Consider the following 27,708-nt stretch of genomic DNA (forward strand, 5'->3'; position numbering starts at 1 on the left):
TCACCCAAGCTGTCTACGACTTCCACCCGCAGTACCTGGTCAGTGTGTCGTGCTACCGGCTCAGCCTGGGGGTGTGAACCAAGCACATCAGCACTGGCCTCACTGTGGCCACCGCGGCACTGGAGCTCTATGGGGTTCATCTGGACGGTTTTAGGGGAATTGTTGAAACCCTAGCGCTGGGCATAGTCACACCAACCAGGTCAGAGGACATGTAAGAGGAGGGGACAGTGGGAGATGAGAGGAGGGGGTCATTGAATTGGATCAGATGCCCAGGGAACAGCTATTAAGGGGCGAGAAGAGACAGAAAAGTCACCCAGTGAAGGAGTGCTCAGAGACGAGAGAGAGGGCCCAAGAGGGGAGGCTGCTTAATGTAAAGAAATGGGGCCAGGCATGGTGTCTCATGCCTATAACCACAGCGCTTTGGGAGGCTGAGGCCGGAGTGTGGCTTGCGGCCAGGAGTTGGAGACTAGCTTGGGCAACATCGCAAGTCCCTGGTCTCTACAAAAAATTAAAATAAAAAAAAATAGCCAAGTATTGTGATGCACACCTGTAGTCTCAGCTACTCAGGAGGCTGAGGTGGGGGGATTGTTTGAGCCCAGGATTTCGAGGCTGCAATGAGCTATGATTGCACCACTGCACTCCAGCCTGCATGACAGAGCAAGACCCTGTGTCTAAAAACAACACACTAGTGTGTGAGAGAGAAACGGAGGCTGCAGGAGAAGAAGCTTCTGAGCCAGGACAGGCAGCTGCATATGGGATTCGTTCCTGGGGATCTTGAGGATGACAGTACAGGTGAATGGAGTGAGGCCTCTAGAGCAAGCCTCCACTCCGGCAACCACTTCCCTGATGAGCCTCCCTTGGGCCACCCTCATCCTTTTGGGTTCAGCATTGCCCTGCCCCCTGCAGCCACACCCTGGATATCTGTCCCTTTGGATCCCAACTGCCCTCTCCTGCACCCACTTACAGAAACTCAGCTGCCCATGAGAGAGGTCTCATCTTCATCTGCACAGGTGCGTGAGGTGTCAGGAGGCAGGTGGCCTGATAAGTCCCTTCCGTCCTTTGTAAAGCCCCAGGGTGCAAGGGGTGGGGAAGCGAGGGGCGTCGGGGCACAGAGGAGTGGGCGCTCACCTCTCACTTGCGCCCTGCGCAGGTTCCACAAGCTGGAGAAGTGGCGGCGGCCGTTCTACCGCGTGCTGCAGGTGTATGAGAACGCGTCGGTGCTGCTGCCCGCCTTCTACAACACGCGCAACACCGACGTGTCCATCCGCGTCAAGTACGTGCTGGACGACTTCGAGTCGCCGCAGGCTGTCTACTACTTCCACCCACAGTACCTGGTCAACGTGTCGCGCTACTGGCTTAGCCTGGGCGTGCGAGCCAAGCGCATCAGCACTGGCCTCATTCTGGCCACTGCAGCGCTGGAGCTCTGTGAGGAGGTGCACCTCTTCGGCTTCTGGGCCTTCCCCATGAACCCCTCGGGCCTCTACATCACTCACCACTACTATGACAATGTCAAGCCGCGTCCCGGCTTCCACGCCATGCCCTCCGAGATCTTCAACTTCCTGCACTTGCACAGCCGAGGCATCCTCCGCGTGCACACGGGCACCTGCAGCTGCTGCTGATGGCGGCTCACCAGGCTGTCCGGCAAGCGGTGCATTCTCTCCTGCTGTCCGTACCGGTTGAACTGGGAGTCCTGAACCGGGCAGCGTGGGGACCTGGCGTTCAGACTGCCTCTCCCTCCATAGTTCAGTTCTGTACTTGGATACTGGGGTGGGGAGGCAGGTTTGGGAACCGGGGCAGAATCAGCTCTGTGCTGAGCCTCCTGGCCTGGCCCCCACCGGTGCATCTGCCCAGTGCCTCCACCTGCCCCGGCTAGCATGCTGCTGGACCACACCCCAAGATCAGGGGCCCTGGGGACTGCAAGTGAATAAAGCACATTTCCACCCAATTTTGTCATCCGAGAGAGAGCACAAACTGCAGACCCTTGTTGCAGCTAAAGGAAGGCCCTACAGAGAATGGAATCAAGGGCAGAGACAGGACACTTCACAGGACACTTGAGCACAGTGAAGATTTTATTCACACTTTTGGTTCCTGAGTTTTATATCGAGGACTCAGCTATGAATTGCTATCTAAATCTCAGAGCTTAGAGGCCAACCCAGTGACTAGACCTTCCAGTGAAGAAAGTGATCTCAAGAGGTCCAGGGACTTAACAGCCAAGCCACACCACCCGACACGTTCTTCCATGACACACAGAGATCTAACGCAAGGCCTGGGTTATGTCTTGGTTGAGACATCACCTGAGAAGCACCACATCCTTTCAGACACATCCTCGGACACACACGCAGTCTTGGTGCCCCCAGGTTCAATCCTACGTTAGTTCTTTTGATGAGAAGGAAATAAACCAAACCAGCCACTTGCACTATGGCTTCCAAGCCAATGTTATTGACTCAATAAGTGCTTAGCGATTGACTTCCTCTTCTGTCTCCCTATTTTCAGCTCCATTTAAACCAGGAGTTATTTATAAAGACCTCTTCCTCTCATGTCTCTGAATCCTGCAGAATCCTGCTGTATCGTGTTCCTCAGTCGGAACCATAGGCTCTGGGCTGGAAAGCACTGACATGTCAGGTGGTGAGCTTAGCAGAGAGAAGCGAGTTGTGGCCTCCGACACCAGCATCACTGAGGCTTCTGCTGGGAAGACGGGACTTCTCACAGCCAAGCCTGGGCTTGGGGCAGTCAGTCGGGCTTAGGCAGAGAGGGGTTCACATGTCATTTCACACCTGAAATTAATTCCCTTTGCTTCTCCCTATGGTGTTTCCACCATAAATGGGACGGTGTCTAAGAGACACTTGGTGAACTGCGTTAGAACTTAGCTTTGTGGAACCATAGGATGTGAGTGCTGGGAGGAGGACTTCAGCCCACCTGCCTGGCTACCTGTCTCCCTCCCTCCTTCCTTTCTACCTCCCTCACTTCCTCTTTTCTTCCTCCCCTTAAACATTTCTGGAAAGCCTATTCTGCTTTGGTCTGTGGTGGGACTTAGGAAGACATGAGGATAAACAAAGGCATTATCTGTATCTTCTGGGGATGCAGGGCCCAGAGACTATAGGCCCAGTCCCACGTGCTGGGTGCTCTGGGAGGGTTAGGAGCTGTGAGAATATAGCAGGGAGTGGCATCTGCTATCCAGTCACCTCATTTGACAGGCCCCTTGGCTGAGCCAGTCAGGGATGAGGAGAGCGCAGGCTTTACCCCAGGCTTCCAGGCTCCTGATCCAGGGCTCCATTCTTGGCCAAACCTTTGTGTCTTGGCTTGTGCTTCCTGTGGTGGGTTGTTGTGGAGCCTGTGCCCTGTACACAACACTGTTCTCAATGCTGACTCTCACCTGCATTCTGAGCTCTGGTCCTGGTTGGGAAAACTTCAGGTGGCTCCGAGCCTCAGTCTGTTTAGCCAAGGGGATGAAATGAGCCCAAACACCTGCTAAACCAGGAAGAACTGCAAAGGACAGTGGATGGTTATTAACTTTCTTGAGCTCTGCCTATTTCTCCCAGGGAGGGAATTTCTGGGAAAGATTCCAGTTAACTGAGATTTCTAGCCACTACATGGTTAATTGAACCCAGTTCTTGAAACCATGGCATATAAAAACTAGAAGGTTCTTAAAGACCATTGTGTTCCACTTAAGGAAGCAGGCCCAGAGCAAATATGTGACCTGGGTCAAGTCACGCCTGGGGCTTTACTGAGTGCCTGTTGTGGACAGAGCCCTCTACTGGAAGCCCTCTGGGTACTACTTATGTTCCAGATGGGCAATGTTTGGGGGAGGCTCCCTGGTGACACAGACATCAGGATTCCCACAGCCGAGGGTGCTGCAAATTGGAATCTTCCCCAGCCAGGGCCCTCGTAGGAGCTGGGGATTGGAGCATCGGGATCCAGCCCACAGAGGAGTTGGGACACCTGGCTGCTGGCCGTATTCCTGCCTGTGGGTCTTAGGGCCAGTCCTTCCTCTCCCTCAATGTCTCAGTTGCCTCATCTCTACAACTAGAAGCTTTGTAAAAATCTTCAGGGTCTGTACAATCTCTTTATTTTGGGGGGACATTCATGATGAATGGATCTAAGTAATAGGTAATATTTCTTTTTATAATAGCTAGCATTTACCATGCTCTCATTCTGTGCCAGGCCCTCCGTTAAGCACTTTCCCTATATTATCTCCTGTAATCATCATGAGACCCCTTTGGGTAAGGAAGCTTCCATTGTACAGATGAGGAGACCGAGGCTCAGGGCAATTCTGGGACTTGCCCTTGGTCAGGCACCCAATGGAGGAAACTGCACCCACATCTGTAGAGCCCCGAAATCTGTGCTCCAAACCTCTGTCTTAGCTTCCCAGTCAGTGACACCAGAACATGAGGGATCCTGACCAAGATGCCCTGTGCAGGATAGTACGGAGCCCTCCTCCAGGGACAGCCTCCTCTGGGAGGCTGTCATTGTCCGGGAAGCAATCTGTGCTTCTAGGTACCTCTCCCTAACCCTACCCTCTACAGCAGTAGTGACTTACCCACAGTGGCATTGGAGGGGAACTGAGGCCATCGTCACATTTTTAAGGTGAGGAAAGATGCCCAGAAATAGCACATGTTAAGTGACAACACGAATGATATGCCTAGGTCTACATGGCCAGTGTTTATAAGAAAAACATTTTTTCAAAGGCTCAGAGAGCCTGGTGTTGACTCTGGAAGCCTTCTGCCATGTTCCGCCACAGCCCTGTCACCACGCCACCATGCAGTGCAGACTACCCATTGAATCATTATTTAAGGGAAGTCGATTCCCTGTAAACAAAACAACCATCATGGCTTCCTTTGTGCTAAACCCACTGCTCCAGACTTGAAAGGCAGCAAAAACAAGTAAATGACTCAGTGCTTAGCCAAGCACAAAGAAAGGTGGCTCAAGGTCAGAGGCAGCCTCTGAGACCATTTCAGCAACGCTGCTGCGGCAGCTCTGCCCACTAATCACCGGGTGCCCAGAGACAGCATGTGCTCATCGCCCTTGACTTTGTTGAGAGCAGGGAGGAAACAGAGCAGTGCTTAGAAACAATTGAGGCAGAGTAGAGTGCTGGCTTCAGACAGTCATTCGCCAATTTAGTGAGTGAATTGGTGAATAAATTATATTTATTGAGTGCTTATGTTGTGCCAGGCATGGTGCCAGGTGCCGGGGAACTAGTGATGAACAAAACGTCATCCTTGCCCTCTGGGAGTTTGTGGTCTGGTGTGTGTGTATGTACAGATGTTAAATGAAGAATCCCACAAACATACGTGGGAGCTGGTTGTGCTGAACACTGTCAAATCCAGTCTCAGGGACAGTTATCTGGGAGAGGAGGAGGAGGGGATAACCAAGGTCAATTCCGAATTCTGAAGGTTGGCAGCATAAAAAGTGTAACCAGCAAAGCAGCAGATACTTCTCAGATATCATCCTTGACATCTGTGTAACATTTGACAAGGTTGGCCTCTCTGGTCTTTTTTGTTTGTTTGAGACAGGGTCTCCCTCTGTCACCCAGGCTAGAGTGTGGTGATGTAAATATGGCTCACTGCAGCCTCAACACCTGGGTTCAAATGATCCTCCCACCTCAGCCTCCCAAGTAGCTAGGACCACAGGCACGTGCCATTACTCCCAGCTAATTTTTAATTTTTTTTTTTTTTTTTTTTTTTTTGTAGAAACAGTTTTGCTATGTTGATGAGGCTAGTCTCAAACTCCTGAGCTCAAGCAATCCTCCTGCCTTGGCCTCCCAAAGTGCTGGGATTACAGGTGTGAGCCACTGTGCCCAGTCTCTCTGGTCTTTCTAAAGTCCTCTCCTCTTCTGTTTTCTAACTATTCCTCCCTGACTTTCCTCCTGTCTCGCTGAATGCTCCTTCTCAGGTTCCTTTGTGGATTCATCTTCCGTGAAGCTTCCTCAGGGTTCTCTTCTCTTCCTAGGAGCATTCCTGCGGAAATCTCATCTATTCACAGCCTTAAGTATCTCCTGCCCTGGCATCTTAACCCCTCTACCTGCAGGCCAGCCCTCCCCAGGAGCATTGGAAGCATGCTCACTGTGGCCTCCTGCATGTCTGTGTCTGCACAGCATCTCAGACCTCAACATGTCCTCAACTGGTATAGTTAAAAGAACAATCTGAACTCAGAGTCTCCTCCCACTACTTTGTAGCTGTGTGAACTTGGGGGAGCTCCGGAAGGCCCCGGAGACCCTGGACTCATCATCTGAAATGAGGACAGCATACCAACCTCAACAGCTGTTGCAAAGCTAAGTGAAATAGTGTCGTACAATGACTAGCACAGTGCCCAGCACAAACTAGACACTAAGCAAGCAGAGGTTGCCTTGGCCCAAAACTTGGATCACCCTTGCCTCTTCCTTCTCCTTCACTCTTTATGTGTATTTGTTCACCATATCTTGTCAATTCCAATTCATAAACATCCCTTTAAGTCATTCCCTCCTTGCATCCCCTCTGCTACTGCCCTAACCCAGACCCTTCTGATGGATCTTTCTGCTTTCAGAGAATAACCTTCCAAAAATACCTTTTGTGGGGCCCATTGCCTGCCTGTACCATAAACTTCAAGTTCTTTACCAAGTCATGCAGGCAGTGTCCCAAGCTGGCTTACTCACCTTCCCAGAGATCTTCCTGCCATCTCCCTGCCCTATCCCATACTATTCCAGGTGCCTTTGCACACTCTGTTGAAACACTTGGAATGGCCCTCACACTCCTAAGTTCCTCTCTCCTTCCTTTTATCTGACCACGTTTGCAGAAGTCAGGTAATGGCCCCCTGCATCCTCCCCTCTAGAGACCTGGGCTGGGCACTCTCTCCTCTGTGCATCTGCTGCAACCGTCACCGACTCCGTTAGGACATCCTCATAGCACACAGCATAAGGGCCCCTGTGTCCTTGATAGAAGGTTTGCCTTCTCCCCAAGGGAATACACGATATCTAAGCTCATTTTATACTGCTGGCACTGGCAGGGAAGCACGTGCCATGGCCACTCAACATGTGTTTACTAATGAGGTCTCTGGTTCCTGGGGGAACTCCAGCAGTTCAGGAGACCCCGCTAATAAACCGAGTAACACCTTGGGGAAATTGTCGGCTGAGGAGAGTCCTCTATTGATTTTTTTACCTAGCACATCCCAGAAGGCAGAGACTCCTCCTGCCTGTCCAGGGGAGCTTGAGGCTCAGGAGGCTGAAGTGTCTGTCTAGTGGGGGCTTGTGGGCTCGGCTAGCCTCTTGTTTTCCCTCATTATAATCCTGCTCATCTGCTTTTTGCTGGCTCGCCAATCCTTTCTCCTCTAGTTTAAATGAAAGAAGGGAGAGATGTTTTGTTTCTTCTCTACTTCTTCCCTTCCTCAAAGCCACACAAACATGTCAGGATCTTACATCCCTGTGGCTGAGGCGCAGCCTGGGAAGCAATGTAAGAGGAATTTATCAACGGTGTTTCAAAAACTAGAGGAGCATGCTGAATGCTTTGGCTGGGAAACAGGTGAGCTGAGCTTTGCAGGATGTCTGCTCTGGATGCCCAGGGGAAGGCCATGAGCATGTTGTTGTTTCCCAGGGGAGAAAAGGTGCTGCTGCTCTGAGCTCAACACACGCCCTGACCTAGTCTCCTCCCTGTAACCAGGGCACCCTCCGGGAAGAGGCTAACTGTGGCTCAGCGGTCAGGTGAGGCCAGGCGAGGGGTGCACCGGTGGCCAGGGTGTGCCTTGTGCTATTGTTTAGAGGTCTAGTCAAACGAGGCCAGTCTGTGGAGGCTGATTCTATCCTACAGGGCATCCTAATAAACCCGTGTGATCGTCAAAGGGTAGACTACAGTAGGATGGCCTTCTGAAGGACTGCATCAGAATCACCTGGGTGCTTGTTAAAACTGAACTGATAACCTGGGGGAGAGGTGGTGCCTAGGAATCAGCATGTGTGAGGCCCCTATCTGTTCCCTGAGCATACAACTGCTTGTGGTTCAGAAGTTGCCACCAGTTGAGTGGCCATGTATTGCTTGAAATTCAGACTGGAGCCTTGAGTAGGAAAAGAATGAAAGGAAGAATTCGGCACACAACCCAACTTCTGCCTTTTCTGTACATACAAATATAATATATAACCCGCTATGAACCTAGCAACAAAAATCAAGTGCTCGGGAATCTATAACATTTACAAAACTGGTTTTGCTTTAACACGAACAAAGATTTCTTTTTCATTTGTAATTATGATAAATACACATAACATAAAATGTATCATCTTAACCATTTTTAAGTATACAGTTCAGTAATGGTAAGTACTTTCACATTGTTGTATATTCTGTCTCTGGAACTCTTCTCGTCTTGCAAAATGAAAACTTTAAACCCATTAAATGACAAGTCTTCACTTCCCCCTTCCCCAGCCCCTGGCAATCACAATTCTACTTTCTTTCTCTATGAATTTTACTGCTCTAGGTCCCTCATATAAGTAGAATCATATAATATTTGTCTTGCTGATGACTGGCTTATTTCACTTAGCATAGTATACCAAAGACTTCTTAAGTATAAAGAATCACTTAAGTGCAAGCAGTTCTCAAATGACATGAACTGTTTTGGGTGTCCCTAAAGCAGAAATCTGATTTTTGTTTTTGTTTTTGCCTTGGGCAGTTGTCCTGGGCTGGTGGTTGGGCCCTGGCTTCCTGAGACCTTGGCCTCTTTGCTGAGGAAGAGTGCAGACCTGGCCTTGCTCTGCCACCTGGGCTCCACTGTCCTGGCCAGCATGTCCTGAGAGACAATAGCCTTGTCGATCATTTAGAAGTCTTTAGATATTTTCCCCTGCACAGTCTCTTCTGAGAACCTTTCTTTTTTTTATTTCAAAGGAAAAAAACCAAAACCAAAAACATACACTTCCATGACTTAGCTATTGACCACAATAGCCAGAAATCAGTGACTCTCTCTTCAGTCAAAGATGGTTCCCGTGGCAACAAATCTCTCATTTCCTTCAACTAAATGATCTGCTCAGCTTTGGGGTAAAAGTTCTGTTTTCTCTAGAATTGCCATTTGCAACCTTGTGTGCACATAGGAATCACCTGGAAGTCTTTATAAAACAATCTCCAAGCCAGGTCCTCAGCTTCCTGGAGAATCTGATTCAGCAGGCCTGGGGATAGGGCCTGGTGTCCTTATTTTCAAAGATCTCATTAAGTGGTTCTGTCTCACATGGTTGGGAATCATTACCCTAAGGCACGCGGTCTATGCCTTGGTGCACGCTGTAGTCGTCTGAAGAGCTTTAAGAAACACTCATGGGACCCCACCCCTTGACATTCTGAGTCAGGTGGCCTGAGATGTGACCTGAGTATTAGGATTTCACAAATTCTCCAGATGTTTCTAATGCGCAGCCAGCCTTGAGAACCACTATTCTAGGTCAGCAGTTCTCAAATTGGAGCCTGCCTCAGAATCTCTTGGAGAGCTCCTTGATTATGGGCCCCGCCCCAGGGTCTCCTTTGGTAAGGCCAGGGTGGAGCCTCTCTAACAAGTTCCCAAGTGATGCTGATGCCGCTCCAGGAACTGCTCTTGGAGGCTCCTGGCTCTAGATGAACCTTTACCGAGGTTGGCGCTGTTCTGCTGCCCTGTTCTTTTTCCTGGTTGGGGGTTGGTGGACCCTTCCTTCCCCAAGTCTGATTCAGGCCTGAGACTTCTTAAAGGTATCAGCTTTTCTTTTTCTGAACATTTTAGCATTCAGATAAATACTATGACATATTTTTAAAGCAAAGTAACATAGATTTCTTCTCCCAGGCCTAGGAGCCTCAGAGTCTGCCTGAATTAAAAATTTATCTGTGCCTAAGATTAGGATTCATTGTGTGATCTGAGCTAAGGGATTGGTAGGTCTGGAGCAATGGGTTCAGCCTGTGCCTGGGTGAGGGTCGCCTTGTGACCGGTGCTGGGTAGGATCTGAGTGCCACACTTGACCCTCTAGCAGAGGGAGGACCTGTCTGGCCCACCTGGGTGAAAGCCTGGCTTTCTGACGCAGACCCAGACCTCTGCCCACCTCCACATCTGTGCACAAACACGGAAGGTAGCAATGAGGAAACATACCACAGCACCAGGCCTGCCGTAAGCCCAGGAGCTAGGGTTCAAGCCTCACTTCTTTATGCATTTCCTTTTCTATCATACTTTGGAACAGGCTTGAGCTGAAACCAGAGAGTTAGTACCTGGTTTCTGCCTCAGTCTATTCTCCCTCCTCCAAAGATGCCCCCAGCAACGTGGGCAACTTCAGCCCCCATGAGAGCTCAGAATTCCACATTCAGCTACAAAGTTGACAAGAACCTCTGGAGAGCTCAAAGACTTATTAAAGGTGGAAATGGCTACTGTTTTACCGAAGCAGGGTGAAAACACAACTCACTTCTTAGGATCAAACCCAGCAAATTCACTCAGCCCCAAGGTAACCGAGGACTCAGTTGAAGGAAAATAATTTTGAGCCCCTGAAATAGAAGCTATAAAGCTGTGTATCAAGGGCCAACCATTTCGCTAACATCATATATCTCATGGCATTCGCTTTGATTTTAAATTCAGTTCTAGTGAACTTGGTACTGGTTTCTAGTGACAAAGCAAACTAAGAGAATGATGACAGGTGCTAGATAAAGCAAGAAGTGGCAGCTAATAGCCTAAATTGTGATGGCATTAAGAAGACCAAAACTAGCTTGTTCAATGACAGCTTGTCTTTAAAAACAACAACAACAACAACAAAAATACCACTACATTAAGGATAAGAAAATATGGCCAAGCATGATGGCTCACATCTGTAATCCTAGCATTTTGGGAGGCCGAGGTGGGAGAGCACTTGAACTCAAGAGTTGACGACCAGCCTGGGCAACATGGCGAAACCCTGTCTCAACAAAGAATACAAAAGTACACCTATAGTCAGTCCCAGCTACTCAAGAGGCTGAGGTGGGAGACTGGCTTGAGCCCAGGAGGCAGAGGTTGCAGTGAGCTGAGATCACACCACTGCACTCCAGCCTGGGTGACAGAGCCAGACCCTGTCTCAAAATAATAATTTAAAAATACCAAAACTAAATACATATCTCAGAAACCATCAAGTAGCCTGAGGTCATTGGTCGTTTAGTGGGGAAGAAAGGGAGGATATGTTATAATAACCCCGAGAGAAACTTAGCATTTCAGCTCGGTTCACCCTGTGACATCCAGGACATGCAGAGGTAAAAAAAATAAAAATAAAAACGTTCCAACAATGCTCAATACACTGTCAAAGAAGGCAGGGCAGCGTTTTATCCACTTTAGAATTATTTCCATCCCCAAACACTTAAAATGCATTCACAAAAGGCTTGGTGCTTAAATGATAAACCCTCCGTGACCTGGAAGTTCACATAAATGAAACAGTTCATGATCTGATGATGCAAGATAGGTGAGATGCGTAAACTGACTCTTTCTTTTTTTTTTTTTTTAAAAGACGGAGTCTCACTCTGTCTCCCAGGCTGGAATGCAGTGGTGTGATCTCAGCTCACTGCAACCTCTGTCTCTCAGGTTCAAGTGATTCTCCTGCCTCAGCCTCCCAAGTAGCTGGGATTATAGGTGCCTGCCATTATGCCCAGCTAATTTTTTGTACTTTTAGTAGAGAAAGGGCCACCATTTTTGCCAGGCTGGTTGTGAACTCCTGACCTCGTGATTCGCCCACCTCGGCCTCCCAAAGTGCTGGGATTATAGGTGTAGGCCACCGCGCCCAGCCAAACTCACTCTTTTGAACTTAACATTTTCCCCGTGACATTGGAGACTCTTCTGCTACCTCTCTCCTACGAAAAAAGGACAGTGGTGAGGACGGGTGGCGGGGGGACAAGCCCCTTCCACCTTGCCACCTCCAAGGGACTTTGCAGTGTGGGTGATTGTGTGGCTGGTCATCCTCTTTCTGCACCTCTGATTCTGCTTGTGTTGTCCTTGTTGTGTGGGGCAGGATGGTCAGGACTTCAGCTAGGGCTGTGCAGGCTCTGCAGTGACTCAGGCCTGGGTGTTTTTTGGTGAATTTAAGAATATGACCATTTTTGGGGGGAAAGTGACACTTCTACTCTCTCCACACTTTCACCATCCATTTTCTTACTGGACTTGGCTGCAGTCCTGCAAGGAGGACAGGGCAGAGAGTAGCAACCCTCCTTGCCGAGGCCCAGAAAGATAGCATGGTATGCCCAGGGCACCTGTGGTGGGTGGCGGACGTCTCCTCTTGGGTGCTCAGGCTTCCTCAAGGTGGGAGGGACTGGAGGGCAGGGGATGGCGGCCAATGTCCTGCTCTAGCCCTCTAAGGCACCTTTTTCTCCCCTCTGAAGTTGTTAGGCTGATCTGGAGTCTGCTCCAGGCCTGGGCTTCACCCTGGCCTCGTGCCCTGCCCAGCACCTGTGTGGAGGGAACTGTTCATATTCATTCCTGTTTGGGGGCCAAGCTCAGGGCACCCGAACCAGCAGCCTTGGGTGGCTGAACCCAGTGGGACAGAAGGAGGCAGTTGTATCTGGCAGAGTTACCCAAGGCCACAGGCCTAAGCAAAGCAGGAGAGTGGGGCAAGCTGTGGTCAGGGACCGTGGTGCTGGCCCCCTGCTGCTCTGGCCATGTGGGAGGAAGCTGGGGGTTCCCAAGTGGCAGCTCCTGCCAGCCTACCCTGGACTCCTGAGCCCGTTCTCCTGTACTCTTCTCCAGTGGGACATCTGGCCCTCACTGTGGCTGGCTTCTGGGCAAGTCCCTCTGCTCAAGATCACTTTGTGGGGCAGCTGGTCCCCCCGGGGCTCCCACACTCTGCACATACAATTTAGGGACCTGGCAGGGTCTTGGTGGCCTATAGCTTCCCTTTCTGGACCCGACTAGCCTCCCATTAGAGAGCCATAACTCTTCTTCAATACAGTGTTGTTTGAACTTTGAAATATATGCATTTGTCTATGTATTTTCTTAAAAATTAACACTTTATCTCAATAAGCATACAATGGATTGTTCAATGGTACAGTTTGGAGCCAATCCCCTGCCACTTCCCTCCCCAAATAAAGTCAGGACAGACGCTGGAGTCAGCACGGAAGCTGTGGAAACCTTTTGCCCTGGAGCCAGGTGCCTGTGGCTGTGCCTGGGTATGGCTTCAGCCCAGGCTTGGTGTCAGTTTCCTGGCAGCACTGCCCAGGAGCCCGCATGAAGGCAACCGGATCTTTCCCTGAGTGGCTGGTGCACGGGCTCATTTCTGAGTGGCCTCCTGCATGTGAAGAAAAAATGGCCAAGTGGCATCCCTCCCTTCCTCAACCCCTTCCCTCCCTTGCTTTCCTCTCAATGAGCCGAGTCACACTGCACCACGCTCCGTGCAGCCTTTCCCGATGGAAAAGAGAAGGGAGGCCCCAGATGTCCTTTGCTGGGATGTGGAGAAACACCATCTATATGAAAAGCCCCTTGCTTGCTCTTCTGATTTTCTCTCTCCCCTGGCCCTGGAGAGAAAGGCTGTGCCATTCAAAGACAGTTTGGGGACATGGGGGCTGCAGGCCTGATCTTATTTTAATGCAAATTTTGTTCTGGGAGCAGTGGTTTATACAAACTCCTGTAGCATAATTCCAGCTTGTGTGTGGCTGTCTTTGAGTAGTGATTCTGAAGTGATGACTGTGATGCTACACCTAAAAACATCATCAGGGTACTTTGTATCTGTCACTGTGTTTGAATGGCTCTCAGTTTCTATCTAATAAAACCAGTCAAATGGTTCATCTAGCAAAGACTCTGGCTGTGGCCATGTGTGTGTGTGTGTGTGTGTGTCTGTGGGTATGCATGTGTGTTTTTGTGTGTTTATGGGGATTGGGCTGCACTGGGCTGACAGCAGCACAGCCCAATGTGGGGAGCTGCCAGGTATTGTGAAGAGCCCATGGCCACCCTGGGCACACTTTTGGGCAGTGTTGGGGGCGGATGAGAATCAGGAGACCTGTGGGTAGCTGGCAGGAGTAGCCATCTGACCCAGGGAGTAGGTGGGCTCACAGTAGGGGCTTAGAGCCCAGATCAAGATCAAGATCAAGTTGAGTGGCATGCTAAATTGACAGTGTACAAAGGTATACAACGACACGGAGAGAGGATTCTGGAGCTTCTGCAGGAGGAGGGAGGGCCCTTGAGGGCTGGAGTTACCTGCCTTGAGGGCTGGAGCTGCCTGGGGCAGGTGAGTTGGAGATGCACTCGTAACTGGAAGCAGATCCCATGGCTATGCAGACCTACCTTTCTCTAAGCAAAGCAGCTCTATCGAGGTCCAAAGTCACACTAAGGGCATCTGAGCACTAATTACCCATTTGTAGAGAGAGAGAAAACAAAACAAAACAAAACAAACAAACAAAAAAACTTCGTTCAATGCCAATCTCCTTGAGTGTATTTAAGACAGAATTATATCAAAAGTTTTTTGCATTTATGTGCAAAATACCTAGTTTGAGGCTGTTTGCCCCATGAAATGTAGTTAACATTGCTTGGAGTCCCCAGATCTGCATCTTGGAAAAGCCCAAAGCCTTCCCCATGATTTCTGCAAATTCCCAGGGATTGGTGTTTCCACGACCCCACTGCCTTCAGACTCCTGCTTTTGGGCATGTTTCTGTTTTGTATTGTTGACCAACCAGATATTAGATGCCGCCCTTTCCTTAATATCTGTGATGGCGTAGTGTGTCCCAGAGTGTGGTGGGAAGCAGTGGGAACGGGATCGAGACCGCTTCAAACATCCTGAAAAGGAGACAGCCCAGCTGTTGGCCAAGTTTCTGGTGTGGACACTCCTCACGACCTTGGCCTTACCCTACCTCTCTGGCCTCTCTCTTCCACCTCTTCCCTCTTGGCCTTCCTTTTCTTATCTCTCCATCTCCGCATTTCTCTCTTTGGAGCTATTGAATCATTCTCTGTTTGCTTGGTCTCCTGCTGAGCCTGGGTCTCTGCTCACCTTCCACCTTCCAAAGATATGTTCTCAAAGAAGAGCATTTCCTGTCTAAGATGAATTTTGGTGACAGCTGTAAGATGTTCAAATGTTCAAATGTTTCATTATGACAACTGTAAAATGTCAGACACTCAAGCAAGCAATGACGGAACCTAAGGATACTATTGGAGGGTCATCTCTGAGACCTGGGCATTGCCTTTTTTTTTTAGATAGGGTCTCGTTCTGATACTGAAGCTGGAATGCAGTGGGACAATCTTGGCTTACTGCAACCTCCACCTACTGGGCTCAGGTGATCCTCCCACCTCAACCTCCTAAGTAGCTGGGACCATAGGTGTGCACCACCATGCCCAGCTAATTTTTCTATTTTTATTAGAGATGAGATTTTGCCATGTTGCCCAGGCTGGTCTCAAACTCTTGGGCTCAAGCCATCCTCCCGCCTTGGCCTCCCAAAGTGCTGGGATTATAGGCATGAGCCACTGCACCTGGCCTGTCTTCTGTCTATCATAGTAAGAAAAACAGCTGACAAACAGGGAAGTGGAACTTCAATACATATTTTTGAATGAATGAATGTATGAACGAGCTGAAGATTAAAGGTGATTATAGTTTAATAAATATTTATCAAATACACATTATTTGTCACTTCAGTCATTCAACAAATATGTTTTGAACCCCTGCTTTAGGTCAAGCTACTTGAGTATTTGAGAATACAAGAGTTTGCAAATGCACATTCAATCACTGCGTTCATGGAACATAGTGTCTGACCAGAGAAATACAGGTAATCAAAAAAACCTCATTGCTAAATGTTTTGTTATAAACCATGCTACAAAGGAACATGCAAGTGCTATGAGAGGCTCAGACAGGTAGCCCTGAACTGGGATTGAGCACCAAGGGGGGCTTCCCAGGAGAGAGGGTTAGCTAGGTGGAGTTGTGGGGGATGCAGTTCCAGGCAGGAGAGAGCTTAGGACGCTCATGGAAGGCCAGCGCGCTCCTACCCGGAAAAGGAGGGGGACATGGTGGGAGATAAAGTTGGAGAACTGGACAGAGGTGAGACCCTGTGGGGAAAGGTGGCCCTATAACCGATACTGATTTTGATTTTAAGAGAATCAGCTAGTCCTTGAAGGGTCATAAGGAGGAAGAGGACATGATCAGACTGACACTGAAAAAGCTCACCCTGGCTGCAGTGTGAAATGTGAAACTGCTGGGGCCCAGAGTGCTTGAAAGGAGGTCATTTAGGAGGCTGCTGCTGGTGGTGAGGACCAGGGCGATGGGTGATGTAGGATGGAGCGAAGGGGATAGGGCTGAGAGCTCCCAAGGAGCCAGATGGATAAGCAGGCCAGTGACAGATGATGAGGGGGGTGGGGGAGGAAAGGGCTGTGTCACGGATGACGCTTCTCAGCAGGGACACGGAAGTCTAAGACATCAGTCCCACTTGAGAATGGGATTGCTTACAGGAGAGAGATCAGCAAGTGTAACTAGATACGAAGTGGGGAGTTTCAACCAAGGCATCAAGCTACGATACTGCCACTCTGTAAGGAGGCCCTAGACCACGTACAGAGCTTTCATACAAACCAGCTGAAAACCAGTTAAACTGTTCTTGGGCCCTTCTCAAAGATTAAAGATATAAAAAGGATGACAGAACGCTGATAGAATCATTGATTTTTTGTTTTGTTTTGTTTTGTTTGAGACAGGGTCTTGCTCTGTCACCCAGGCTGAAGTGCCGTGGCACCATCATGGCTTACAGTAGCCTTGACCTCCCAGTCTCATGAGAGTCTCCCACCTCAGCCTCCTGAGTAGCTTGGCTAATTTTTTTATTTTTTGTAAAGATAGGGCCTTAGTATGTTTCTCAGGTTGGTCTGGAACTCTTGGGCTCAAGTGATCCTTCCTCTTCAGCCTCCCAAAGTGCTGGGATTATAGGTGTGAGCCACCACACCTGATCCGCATTGATTTTTTAGAAGGATTTCATGGAGAAAACTGGGCTAGGAACCCCATCCCCAAGGTAGAGGTTGGGGGTTCAGTGCTTCCTCCTGACTCCAGGCTTAGCGAGAAGGGCTCTCACAGGGCCACCCAGAGAGTTTACTGTGGATTCCCCCAGGTGGGTCCCAGAGCACTGGAGCTGGCACCCCACTATAGCCTGAGGAAGCTGAAGGGGCCCAGAGCAGCGGAGTTGGGCTGAGAGAGGGTCAAACTGGGATCAGTCCTGGTGGTGGGGATGTGTGCTCAAAAGTCAGCTAGAGGTCTTTGGAAAGGGTAAGGGGACCTTGGCAGTGGGAGGCTGTGGGGTGTAGTTCTGGAGCAGAAGTGGAGGTGGGATCAGGAGAGGCCCATGTCAGGGGATCCTGGTCAGAGGGGAGCCTGGAAATAAACCCACAAGCCTTCCCACAGAAGAGTTGGCTTTAAACATCCGTGAGGACCGCAGGAATACGTAGAGTCCTCTCATGAGAGTGACCCAACCCTGTGGTGGGGGTGGCTGGGGCATATGTCAGAACCCGCAACTACCAAGAGCAGGAGGAGGTCAGCAGAACAGGAGGTGACTGGCCCCTTCCCTGGACAGCAGCTGAGCTGCCAGGCCTGGCTGAGGAAGAGACATGGAAAAGGCCGAGTTTCATGAACATCCAGTGTGGGCTCCTACGGGCTCTATACAGCTCTAATTGTTGACTTGAGACAATGTTTATCACTTTTAGGGTCTGTAAAACTTTTAAAAGATCTGAAAGTGATCCACCAAACTGTCACAGACCAAGGGAAGGACGGTTCTCACTAAGCAAAAATAAATGTGCTTTTTGTCGTGTCTGGGAGTCCTGCTTCTTAGAGGTACTGGGTACCGAAGTAATTACAAAATGATGAGCTGTGTGCAACAACTGAGGTATGAGCAAAGGAGAGAGGAACTTGAGGAGCTGGAGGAAGGTTTTACAAAAGTGACTGCAGACTGGGCCTTGGATTGCATGTTGGAACTTGCCACTGAGGGAAGGCAAGGCATTACAAGCAGATGGATCTGAATCTGAAGGTCAGCAAGAAATGAGTTTGCCTGTGGTCACACAGGGTGGGGTGGGGTGCAGAGGACAGAGGCAGCACTAGACTTTGGGGGGACTTTGCAAACAGGGCTAAGGAATTGGTCATTTGTTTCCTGGAAGAGAAGGTAACAAGGAAATAATGTGTCCTCACATCAGTTTTCTGGAGAAATGATTCTTGCAGGTGAACTGTAGGAATTCCAGCCTGAGTGAGGTGGGAGTAATTTGCTGGGTGGCCAGTAGGGGTGTGATCCCAGTGAGAGAGGTGGGAGGAGAGGACTAAGGCAGTGGCACTGGAAAGAGAGAGGAGAGGTCTGATTCCAAAAATGGGGTCTGTCTGCCATTGACAATGAGGGGACTGGGTGTGCTTTTGATCGTGACAGTGAGGCCATCAGAAGAGGAGTGGGGTTGGTGGAAATGGGGCAGGTTGGAACCAGTGTGGTTGGAGAATGGGGTAAGGAGGTGAGAGCCTGCAGGCCTTGGAGACAGGTTACGGTTTTGTCCTAAGGTCAGTGAAAGCCACTGGAGCACATAAGCTGGGGAGAGACTTGATCTGATTTATTTTTAATAAAATCTGCTTTGAGCAGACTGGGTTGGAGGGGGGCAGAAGTGGTTGAAGGCTCACTGTTCCAACGCTCTGAGTAGCTGAATCCAGGGAGAAGGCTTGCCCAAAGTGGCTGTGGGAACTAACATTTCAGTGAACCAGAAAACCACCAACCTCACAACACTGCCTCACTCTCCTGCTCCTAGGGGAGGAGATGCCTCATTTTGAGACTTCAGATTAGCTGGTTACCTTGAGAAATAAGGGGCATGTAGTCGGTGGGGAGCCGTGGTGGGAGCCGGAGCTGCCCGGACATGCGTGTATGTTATTTGCATCAATGTATGCTCACTATCACCACCTTCCCACTACATATTTGTAATTCACTCATTCATTTACTTTCAAAGGTCACGTTCCTTTTCTGCTAGGCACTGGAGGCACACAGGACTTGCTTAGAAAAACTGAAGTCTGAGGGAAAAAATAGGCAGTTGGGATAGAGTGAATCATTGGTCTCAATACTTCACCCCTCACTGTATCCACACCCCCTCCCATGTAACTTTACAGCCCCCAAAATCGAGAGCACTTCCTTGCCTCTTGACTCTGGGCTTAGATATGTGTTGATTTGTTATCCAAAGGGTGTCAGCAGATGTGATGTAACTAAACGTTGCTGCTAGTCCCAAACTCCTCGGCTCAAGCGATCCTCCTGCCTTGGCCTTCCAAAGTGCTGGGTTTACGGGTGTGAGCCACTGCACCCATCAGGCCTGTTTTCTGATCCTACAGTTTTACCTTTTAGAGAATGTTACATCAATGTAATCACACAACATGTATTTTTTCTGACCACTTTTCTGCACTTAGTATAGTGCTTTCCAGATGCATCCATGTTGTAGCATGTTTCCCTACTCCCTTCCTTCCTATTGTTGAGTATTATTGCCTGTACAGATGTACCTCAGTTTGTTTACCCACTGGCCAGGTGATGAACGCCTGAGTTTGTCCAGTTTTTGGTTATGAATAAAGCTTCTATGAACATTTACACACAGATCTTGTGTGGACATCCTTTTTCATTTCTCTTAGGTAAATACCAAGGAGTGGGATTTCTGGGTTGCATGGGTAGTATTTGCTTTGCTTTATTTTCCAAAGTGGCTGTACCATTTTACACTCCAACTAGCAGTGTGAGAGTTCTGGCTGCTCATGTCCCTATCAACTCTTGGTATTTGTGATGGTTAATTTTTGGTGTCAACAGGACTGGATTAAGGATACCTAGAGAGCTGGTAAGGCATGATTTCTGGGTGTGTCCGTGAGGGTGTTTCTAGAGGAGATTGGCATGTGAGTCAGTGAACTGAGTGGGGAACATGTGCCCTCAATGTGGGTGGGCACCATGCAATCCACTGGGGCCCCGATAGAACAAAGAGGCAAAGGAAAGGTGAATGTTTTCTCTCTCTCCTGGAGCTGGGACACCCTTCTTCTCCTGTCCTTGGGCATCAGAACTCTAGGTTCTCCAGTCTTTGGACTCTGGGACTTGCCCCAGCACCCCCTCACCACCAGATTCTCAGGTTGTGGGCCTGGGACTGAGAACTACACCATGGGTTTCCCAGGTTCCCAAGCCTTCTGACTTGGACCCACCACACTACCAGCCTTCCTACGTCTCCAGCATGCAGACTGCCTGTTGTGGGACTTCTCAGCATCCATAATCCCATGGGTTAATGCCCCTAGTAAGCCTTCTTTCATATATCTATTGATCTGTCTACCCTAGTGGTTCTGTCACTCTGGAGAACCTTGAAATAATATAGAAATAATATGGAATTATTTCCCTGACCTCCTAGCCAGTGTGTTCCAGTACCATGGGATTCTCTAAAAATATTTTGATTTCAGCTTTTAAAATTCTAAGAAACAGCCGGGCGCAGTGGCTCATGCCTGTAATCCCAGCACTTTGCGAGGCCGAGGCCGGCAGATCACAAGTTTAGGAGTTCGAGACCAGCCTGACTAACATGGCGAAACCCTGTCTCTAGTAAAAATACAAAAATTAGCTGGGCGTGGTGGCGCGTGTTTGTAATTCCAGCTACTCAGGAGGCTGAGGCAGGAGAATCACTTGAACCCGGGAGGCAGAGGTTGCAGTGAGCTGAGATCACACCGCTGCACTCCAGCCTAGGCGACAAAGCGAGACTCTGTCTCAAAAAAGAATTCTAAGAAACGTTTTGTTGTCTTTTCCCTGAATGGGTACTCGTGTAAAATGAGTTTTCTCAGTAGATTCCTAGTGATCCTTAAAGGAAGGACTCTTCCTAAAGAATCCAGGTGTGTAAACAGCAGCGGTCAAACCACGTATTGCCAGAAGGGGGCGCGCGTCACCCACCATTAAACTTCACTCCTGGTCCTCAGCGGACTTTGAGTTGCCTCAAGGGCGGCCCCTCAGCTGAATAGGGAAGGAGGGGAGATTGATCTTTCCTGGGTGGGAACGTTCGGGGTTAGAGATGCCTCCCCCAGTGGAAGATTTGAATGGCTCCAAACAGCAGGGCAGGACCAAAACTGCCCCAGGCTGCCGGGTAGGCATGTGAGTGCAGACTGCTGCTCAGGCGTCCCCTCCAAGTCCTCTCCTCCTCTCCACCTGAAATTCCCCTTTAGAGTCACTACTTTGGCTTAGAGGACAAAATCACACGTGTTGCTTGTAGAGGGCTCCTGTCAGCACACCTAACATACCTGGGAAGCAATGCAGGGCCCCTCAACATAGCTGCACATGAAAGTCACCAGGAGCTTTGCAAACTGGAGCCCAGGCTGCGTCCCAAACCAAGCAAATCAGAATCTTTGGGGGTGGGACCCACGCATTAGTATTCAACACCTCTCCGGGGGATTCTGGTGTGCAGCCAGGGCTGTGCGCCCTGGGATAGGAGCTTGCTGAGACTCTCCTGTGAGTCCAGGTGAGCTGATCGAGTTCGTGAGTTCACCTGGGAAGGCATCAGCTAAGATGATGTTTAAACTTTAGTGCATATAAAGCTCACCTGGCAGGGGCAGTGGGGAGAGTTGTCTGAGTGTCTGTGAGAGGTGCCCTAGCTTTCCTCGTGCCCAGCGGCCACTTCCGGAAGCCCGCAGTCTTGAGGAGATGGAAGCAGAGAGAGAGAACGAGAAGGATCCAGTGAGAACCCCGCCTGCTCCGTAAGGCGATCAGACGTCATGAATAATGGAGAGAAACGGGGGCCTCTGAGTCCTGGGAGCCTGGCTGATTCCGGGACCCCGCCTTCCTCAGGAGGGTCCCGTGTGGGCTGTGAGGCTTGGGAGATCTCCTGGGTGAGGAGCCCTCACCTGTCCCTGGGGTGGCCTGGAGGGATCCCAGGTGGCCCCCTGGCTGTCAGGCCAGGTGGGAAGTGGACGCCAAGGGCTCCGTGTCACCTGATTCTCCATGGGGAGGAGAGGGGGCTGTGGGGAGGGGAGAGGGGAAGGAGGCCAGCCTGCCCTGAACGCCATGAATAAGTGATGAGGCCCAAGGAGAAGCCCCAGGACAGGTACAGAGGAGGAGGTGGCTCACCAGAGGGTGGTGGGAGGGGACAGGCACAGGAGGTTCAGAGATAAGGCACTGAGGTTCAGCTCAGGAGCCAGAGAGGGCAGAGGGAACAGCCTCTTGGGCACGGGGAAACCAAGAAAAGGGGGTACTCTGGCCCACCCAGGCCTGAGCTACAGGAGGGCCGTGGGCGCCAGAGCCCAGGGAGGAGGTCTCAGGTTCCCGCAGGTGTGAGGAGGCGGCACAGTGAGCCCGCCAGCGCTGGGAAAAGGCAGCTGACAGAATGATGCCCCAGAAGAAAAAGCGGAGGAAGAAGGACATCGACTTCCTGGCCCTGTACGAAGCAGAGCTGCTGAACTACGCCTCAGAGGACGACGAGGGGGAGCTGGAACACGAGTACTACAAGGCCAAAGGTGCGGGGTCCCAGCCTGGGGGCGTGGGTGGTGCAGCTGGCTGCGGTGGGCGGGGGTCTGTTCCTGGCTGTGGGGGAATCATTCTAAGATTTTGGAGCAAGCCCTTTCTCACTGATTATCCCATGTGTCTATCCCACATCCCCTAGGAGTAAGAAGGCAGGCATTATGCGGGGTGGTGGGGTCCCTGTTGTACATACAGGTGGAGCTACTTGCCTTTAGCCCCCGATTCTCAGTGGAACAGAATAGACTAGAGCTGCAGTGCCCCACGGCCCCATGTTCTCCAGCTCCTGAACGTCCCCAAAGCCACGTTCCAGTCTAGTCCCCGAGAATGTGGTCTGCATCAGGCAGAGCACCCTGAACTTCCGGGGGCATGAAGGGATGTCTTGGGGAGGAAGCCTGACCCCTCATCCTACGCCCATGGTGGTTGATGGAGACGGGGAGCCTGGGACTTTGCAAGGAGATGTCCGTCCCATATGTAGAGGGCAGCCGGTGCTCTGGACCCCAGGGCCTTGTCCTTCTAGTCCCATCTTTCCCTGGGCCACACGAGATCTGCTTGAAATTGCTCTAACTCCTTGCCAGGTAAACCAAAGAAGAGGTCAACTGTGACCCTGGAGCTGGTTTTGGCCTGCAAAGTTTAAGTTGTTTTTTTCCTTTCCTGTGTTTTGAAATCTTTTTGTCTGTGAATGCCGATAGGCTGTGGACATCCAGTTTATCACAGTCTCCACCACTCCCTGTCATCTCATACTAGGTCTGGTTTACTCATCGGTGCTGCCTGCCTGGTCTCTGAAGCCACTTAAATTCTCAGTGCTGACTCCAAAGTGGCTCGCTAGTCCCTGCAAGCACCATATTCATCCATGCATTCACTCACTCATTCATTCAACAAGTATTTATTGAATGTGTGCCCTGTGCCTGCCCATGGCCTTGTTTGTCCTCCCCTTTCTCCCTCTTCCTGTCCTCACTTTGAAAGCCCAGCTCAGATCCCATCTCTTCCATGAAGCCCTCCTTGATTCCAGTCCACCACGAGTTCCCTGATTATACCCAATTCATAATTGTTCCATTGTTTCCTGCAAAGCTGGTGTGTCTGGCTTGCAGCCACAGACACCCTAAACTCTGTGAGGGCGGGGCCTTGCTGTACTTGTCTTTAGTCCTCTTTGTTCAGCCCCTGCGCAGACCTGGGCTCAGAGGAGGTGGTCTCAGCTGGGGTCAGGAAGGCTGTGGCCCCTTTCCAGGTACAGGATCCTGGGCATCTCCAGGGATAGAAGTGGGGGCTGTAGTAGACGGAAGTGGGCCCAGGACAAAGGAAGCATTGGCCACCTTCTAACAGCACACATGCCTCAAGCTCTGACCCTCTTGTGAGGAGAGGGGCTGGGAGGTGAAACATTGGGGAGGCATCCCCACCATATGTGCTTGGCTTCCCAGGTGACTCTCCCCAGCCACCGTGACTGCTGGTGAGATCATTCTAGAACCTCTCCCAGCCAGCACACTATAGACTTTTGTTTATAGGCTCTGCATGCCTCAGCGTGGCCACAGTGATCCTTCTTTTTATCCTTTCCGAAGCCCTTTTACTAATGTTCTCATGTTTGATCCTTAAGATCCCTGAGCACAGTCAAAGCAGGCAGATTAGTATACTTCACAAGTTAAAAGAGTGAAGCCCTGAGACATTAAGTGACTTGAGCAAGGTCACAAACAGGATGGACCACAAGGACCTCAAATATCTTTTTCCAGGCAAGTGCCCCATTTCATCTCATGATTCTGCCAAATAGGATCATGCACCATGTGCCAGGCACTGAGCTAAGCACTTTATTCATGTTAACCAATTTCATCTTCACGATGACACATTGAGGCTGATGTGTTATATCCTTTTTTTTTTTTTTCAGTTGAGGAATCTGAAGCACAGAGAGGTTAAGTAACTTGCTCAAGATCACACAGCTAGTAAATAGCAGAGTTAGGATTTGAATCCGGCTGGTCTGGCTGGTCCTTGCTCTTGTACTGCCCAATTTTGACTGCAGTAAAAATAGCTGGAGAAGAGCAAGTGGAGGTGGGTGCCACGCTGACATTTCTAAGGGAACCATGGACTGTCCTGTCTGTTGCAGGGTACTGCCTATAAATGTGGATGATGCTAATGGTGGTCACATGCTGAGCTCCAGCTGTGCTGTCATCGTCATCCTCAGTGCTAGAACAACGGGTCCCCTACTTCCTTTGAACTCTGGGTTCTGGTGTTAGATGGAGAGTCTTGATGAGTGTGATGGGGAGGAAGAAGGAGGGAAGAAAAGCCTAGGTGTTCCTTCTCTCTTCCTTAGGCTGCCTTCTGGCTACCCTGGGGTTCCCCAGTAACCAGAGGGAGGAGAGCAGCTCCCTCAGTGCTTTGAGGGCAGGCTGAACCAGGCACATTGCTCTGTCTCCTAAGACAGGGCCCATGATGGGAAGAACAACCCATTCCAGAACTGGAGAGTAGAAGGGGCCTCAGAGGCCATCCCGCACAGGCTTCCAGCCCCGGAGGCATCTCCTCTCCTGCATCCTAGACAGAGTCCCCCAGCATCTGTTGGGATATAAATTTTGCAAGGCAGCTTCCTTGGGGATGTTGTCAATGGAAATGATAGCAATGATTTCTCTTAGTCCATTGTTGTTGCTATATCAGAATACCTGAGACTGGGTGATTTATAAAGAACATACATATTTTTTTTCTTCCTCAAAAGTTCTGGAGGCTGAGAAGTCTGTGATCAAGGTGCCAGTATCTGGTGAGAACTTTCTTGCTGTGTTCCCACGTGGCAATAGGCAGAAGGACAAGCCCCTTTATAAGGGCACCTAATCCCTTTCATGAGGGGGAAGCTCTCATGGCCTAATCACCTCTTAAAGGCACCACCCCTTAATACTATCACAATAGCAACACCTGAATTTTGGAGAGGACACATTCACACTATAGTAATGGTGATGATGATGATAGTAACCACTTATGAAATGCCTATCTTTTCATGCAACTGTGGAAGAATGTCTATAAGGTAAATTCCCAGAAATGTAAATTCTAGGTCAATGAGTTTAAGCATTGAAAGCTATTTTACTTAATCCTTATCACAGTCCTTCAAGGAGGAATTTATTCCCACTTCAGAGATGAGGAAATTGAAGCTTAGTAAACCATTTGCTTGAAATCACATAGCCAGTAATGGTAGAACTGGGCTTCAAATCCTGGTCAGTTTTGTTCCCTATTCATTCATTGATTGTTTCATTCATTCATATGATCATTCATTCATCCAGGTAATTATTTGAGTACCTCTCTTGTGCTGGGCTGTTGCTAAGAGCAACATTCTGTTGCAATTGACAATTCTTTGTGCTGACTAGGAGACTTTATTAGAGGGGGTCTTCCCATCTGGAGTCCAACAGAATTCTGTGTCCTCTACAAGGTATCTGTTTTCTAAAGATAGTTCTTCAGTTATTTGAATTGAGTTTTTCTTTAAATTATAATTTTAAAATTGAGCAATAATGTATATACAGTACAAAACTTATGAAGGTACAGTAACACATTTTTACATATGCATACACTTGTGCAACCACTATTCAGATCAGAATATGAAACATTTCCAGCCCCCAGAATGCTCCTTCACACCCCTTCTCAGAGGCAACAAATCTCCCGATTCTGTCATCATAGATTAGTCTTTTTCTTGTTCTTAAACTTTTTTTTTTTTGGAGATGGAGTCTCACTCTGTCACCCAGGCTGGAGTGCAGTGGTGCGATCTTAGCTCAGTGCAAACTCCACCTCCCAGGTTCAAGGAATTCTCCTGCCTCAACCTCCTGAGTATCTGGGATTACAGGTGCGTGCCACCATGCCCAGCTAATTTTTGTATTTTTAGTAAACACGGGGTTTGACGATGTTGGTCAGGCTGGTCTTGAACTACTGACCTCGTGATCCGCCTGCCTCGGCCTCCCAAAGTGCTGGGATTACAGGTGTGAGCCACCGCTCCTGGCCTGTTCTTGAACTTTTAAATGGAATCATACAGTGTACACATTTGTGTGGGTCTAGCTTTTTTTTCAGCATCATATCTGATTTATCCATGTGTGACACATTATATAGTTTGTTCTTTTTTTATTGCTGATTACTATTGCATTTGATACATACACCACTGTCTGTTTAGCCATCCCATTGTCAATGAACATTTGGGTTATTTCTGGGGTTTTTTTGTTTGTTTGTTTTTTGTTTTTTGCTATTACAAGTAAAGCTACTACAAATCTGGTACACATATTCTGATGAACACGTGTTCTTGTTTCTCTTAGATTTATAATTGGAAGTGGAATTGCTGGGTCACAAGTGAGCATATATTTAGTTACCAGTGCTTGGATCAATTTACATGTATGAGAGTGACAATGACTCCACATTCTTGCCCATACTTGGTATTGTCAGTCTTCTTATTTTTAGCCATTCTGGTGGGTACATGGCAGTATCTCATTGTAGTTTTAATTTGTATTTCCCTGATAAATAGGCTGAGAACTTTTCCATATGTCTATTGGCTATGTGGCTATCCTCTTTTGTGGCATGCCTGTTTAAGTCTTTTGTCCATTTTTCAACTTTATTGAGGTGTAATTTACTTATAATAAAATGCATCTATTTTAAATGTTCTGTTTGATGAGTGCTACATTCTTGCATCCACTAGGAAATCAATATATGGACCATTTAAATTGGCCCTCAGGGATTCCCTGTGTTCCTTCCCAGTCAATTCCCCTTACTTCTGACCCCAGGCAACCACTTTTCTGCTTCTTGCTACAATGGATTAGATTGGTCTCTTCTAGAGTTTCATATAAATGACATGATAAAGTATGTCGTGTTTTGGGTCTGACTTCTGCATAGAACGCACGTGAGAGTCATCTGTATTGTACATCAGGAGTTCATTCTGTTTTATTGCTGAGTAGTATTCTGGTGTACGGATGTACCACAGTTCATTTATCTATGCCCCTGTTGATGGACGTTTAGGGTGTTTCCAGTTTGGGTCTATTAGGAATAAAGCTGTTATGAACATTTGTGTGCAGTTCTTTGTGGGGACATGCTTTCATTTCTCTTGGGTAAAGACTTAAAAGTGAAATTTCTGGGTATTAAGTGTACACTTATCTTCTTAAAAACTTGTTGCCCATTGAAAAAGTAGTGTGGTTTCCTCTTTTTCTTATTGATTGATGTGAATTTTTGGTATCTTCTGGCTCTGAGTACTTTGTTGGATATATGCATTCCAAATACCTTCTCCTAGTTTGTGGCTTGCCTTTCTCTCGATGGTCTCAATTTTAATGAAGACCAGTTTGTTCGTTTTTTTAATGGTTTGTGTCCTGTTTTTTTTTTTTTTTTTGAGACAGAGTCTCGCTCTGCTGCCCAGGCTGGAGTGCAGTGGTGTGATTTCAGCTCACTGCAAGCTCCACCT

The 27,708-nt window shown here is 49.0% G+C and overlaps 2 protein-coding genes across 3 annotated transcripts in view; both read left to right on the plus strand.

Annotated features, from left to right (window-relative positions):
- The window catches only part of ST8SIA5 (ST8 alpha-N-acetyl-neuraminide alpha-2,8-sialyltransferase 5), a 103,103-nt gene extending 88,443 nt beyond the window's left edge, over nt 1–14,660 (plus strand). For both annotated transcript variants that reach the window (XM_050767966.1, XM_050767965.1), the window contains one exon: nt 1,151–14,660. In XM_050767966.1, coding sequence (XP_050623923.1) covers nt 1,151–1,619 — 469 coding nt within the window. In that variant the 3' untranslated portion in view covers nt 1,620–14,660. The remainder of the gene's footprint in view (nt 1–1,150) is intronic.
- A 7,522-nt stretch (nt 14,661–22,182) lies between these two features.
- LOXHD1 (lipoxygenase homology PLAT domains 1) overlaps nt 22,183–27,708 on the plus strand; it is a 183,419-nt gene continuing 177,893 nt past the window's right edge. The window contains exon 1 of the mRNA XM_050767982.1: nt 22,183–22,312. Within this exon, the coding sequence (XP_050623939.1) occupies nt 22,183–22,312 (130 nt within the window). The remainder of the gene's footprint in view (nt 22,313–27,708) is intronic.

The sequence above is a fragment of the Macaca thibetana genome, chromosome 18, assembly GCF_024542745.1.
Source record: "Macaca thibetana thibetana isolate TM-01 chromosome 18, ASM2454274v1, whole genome shotgun sequence".
Taxonomy (NCBI): domain Eukaryota; kingdom Metazoa; phylum Chordata; class Mammalia; order Primates; family Cercopithecidae; genus Macaca; species Macaca thibetana.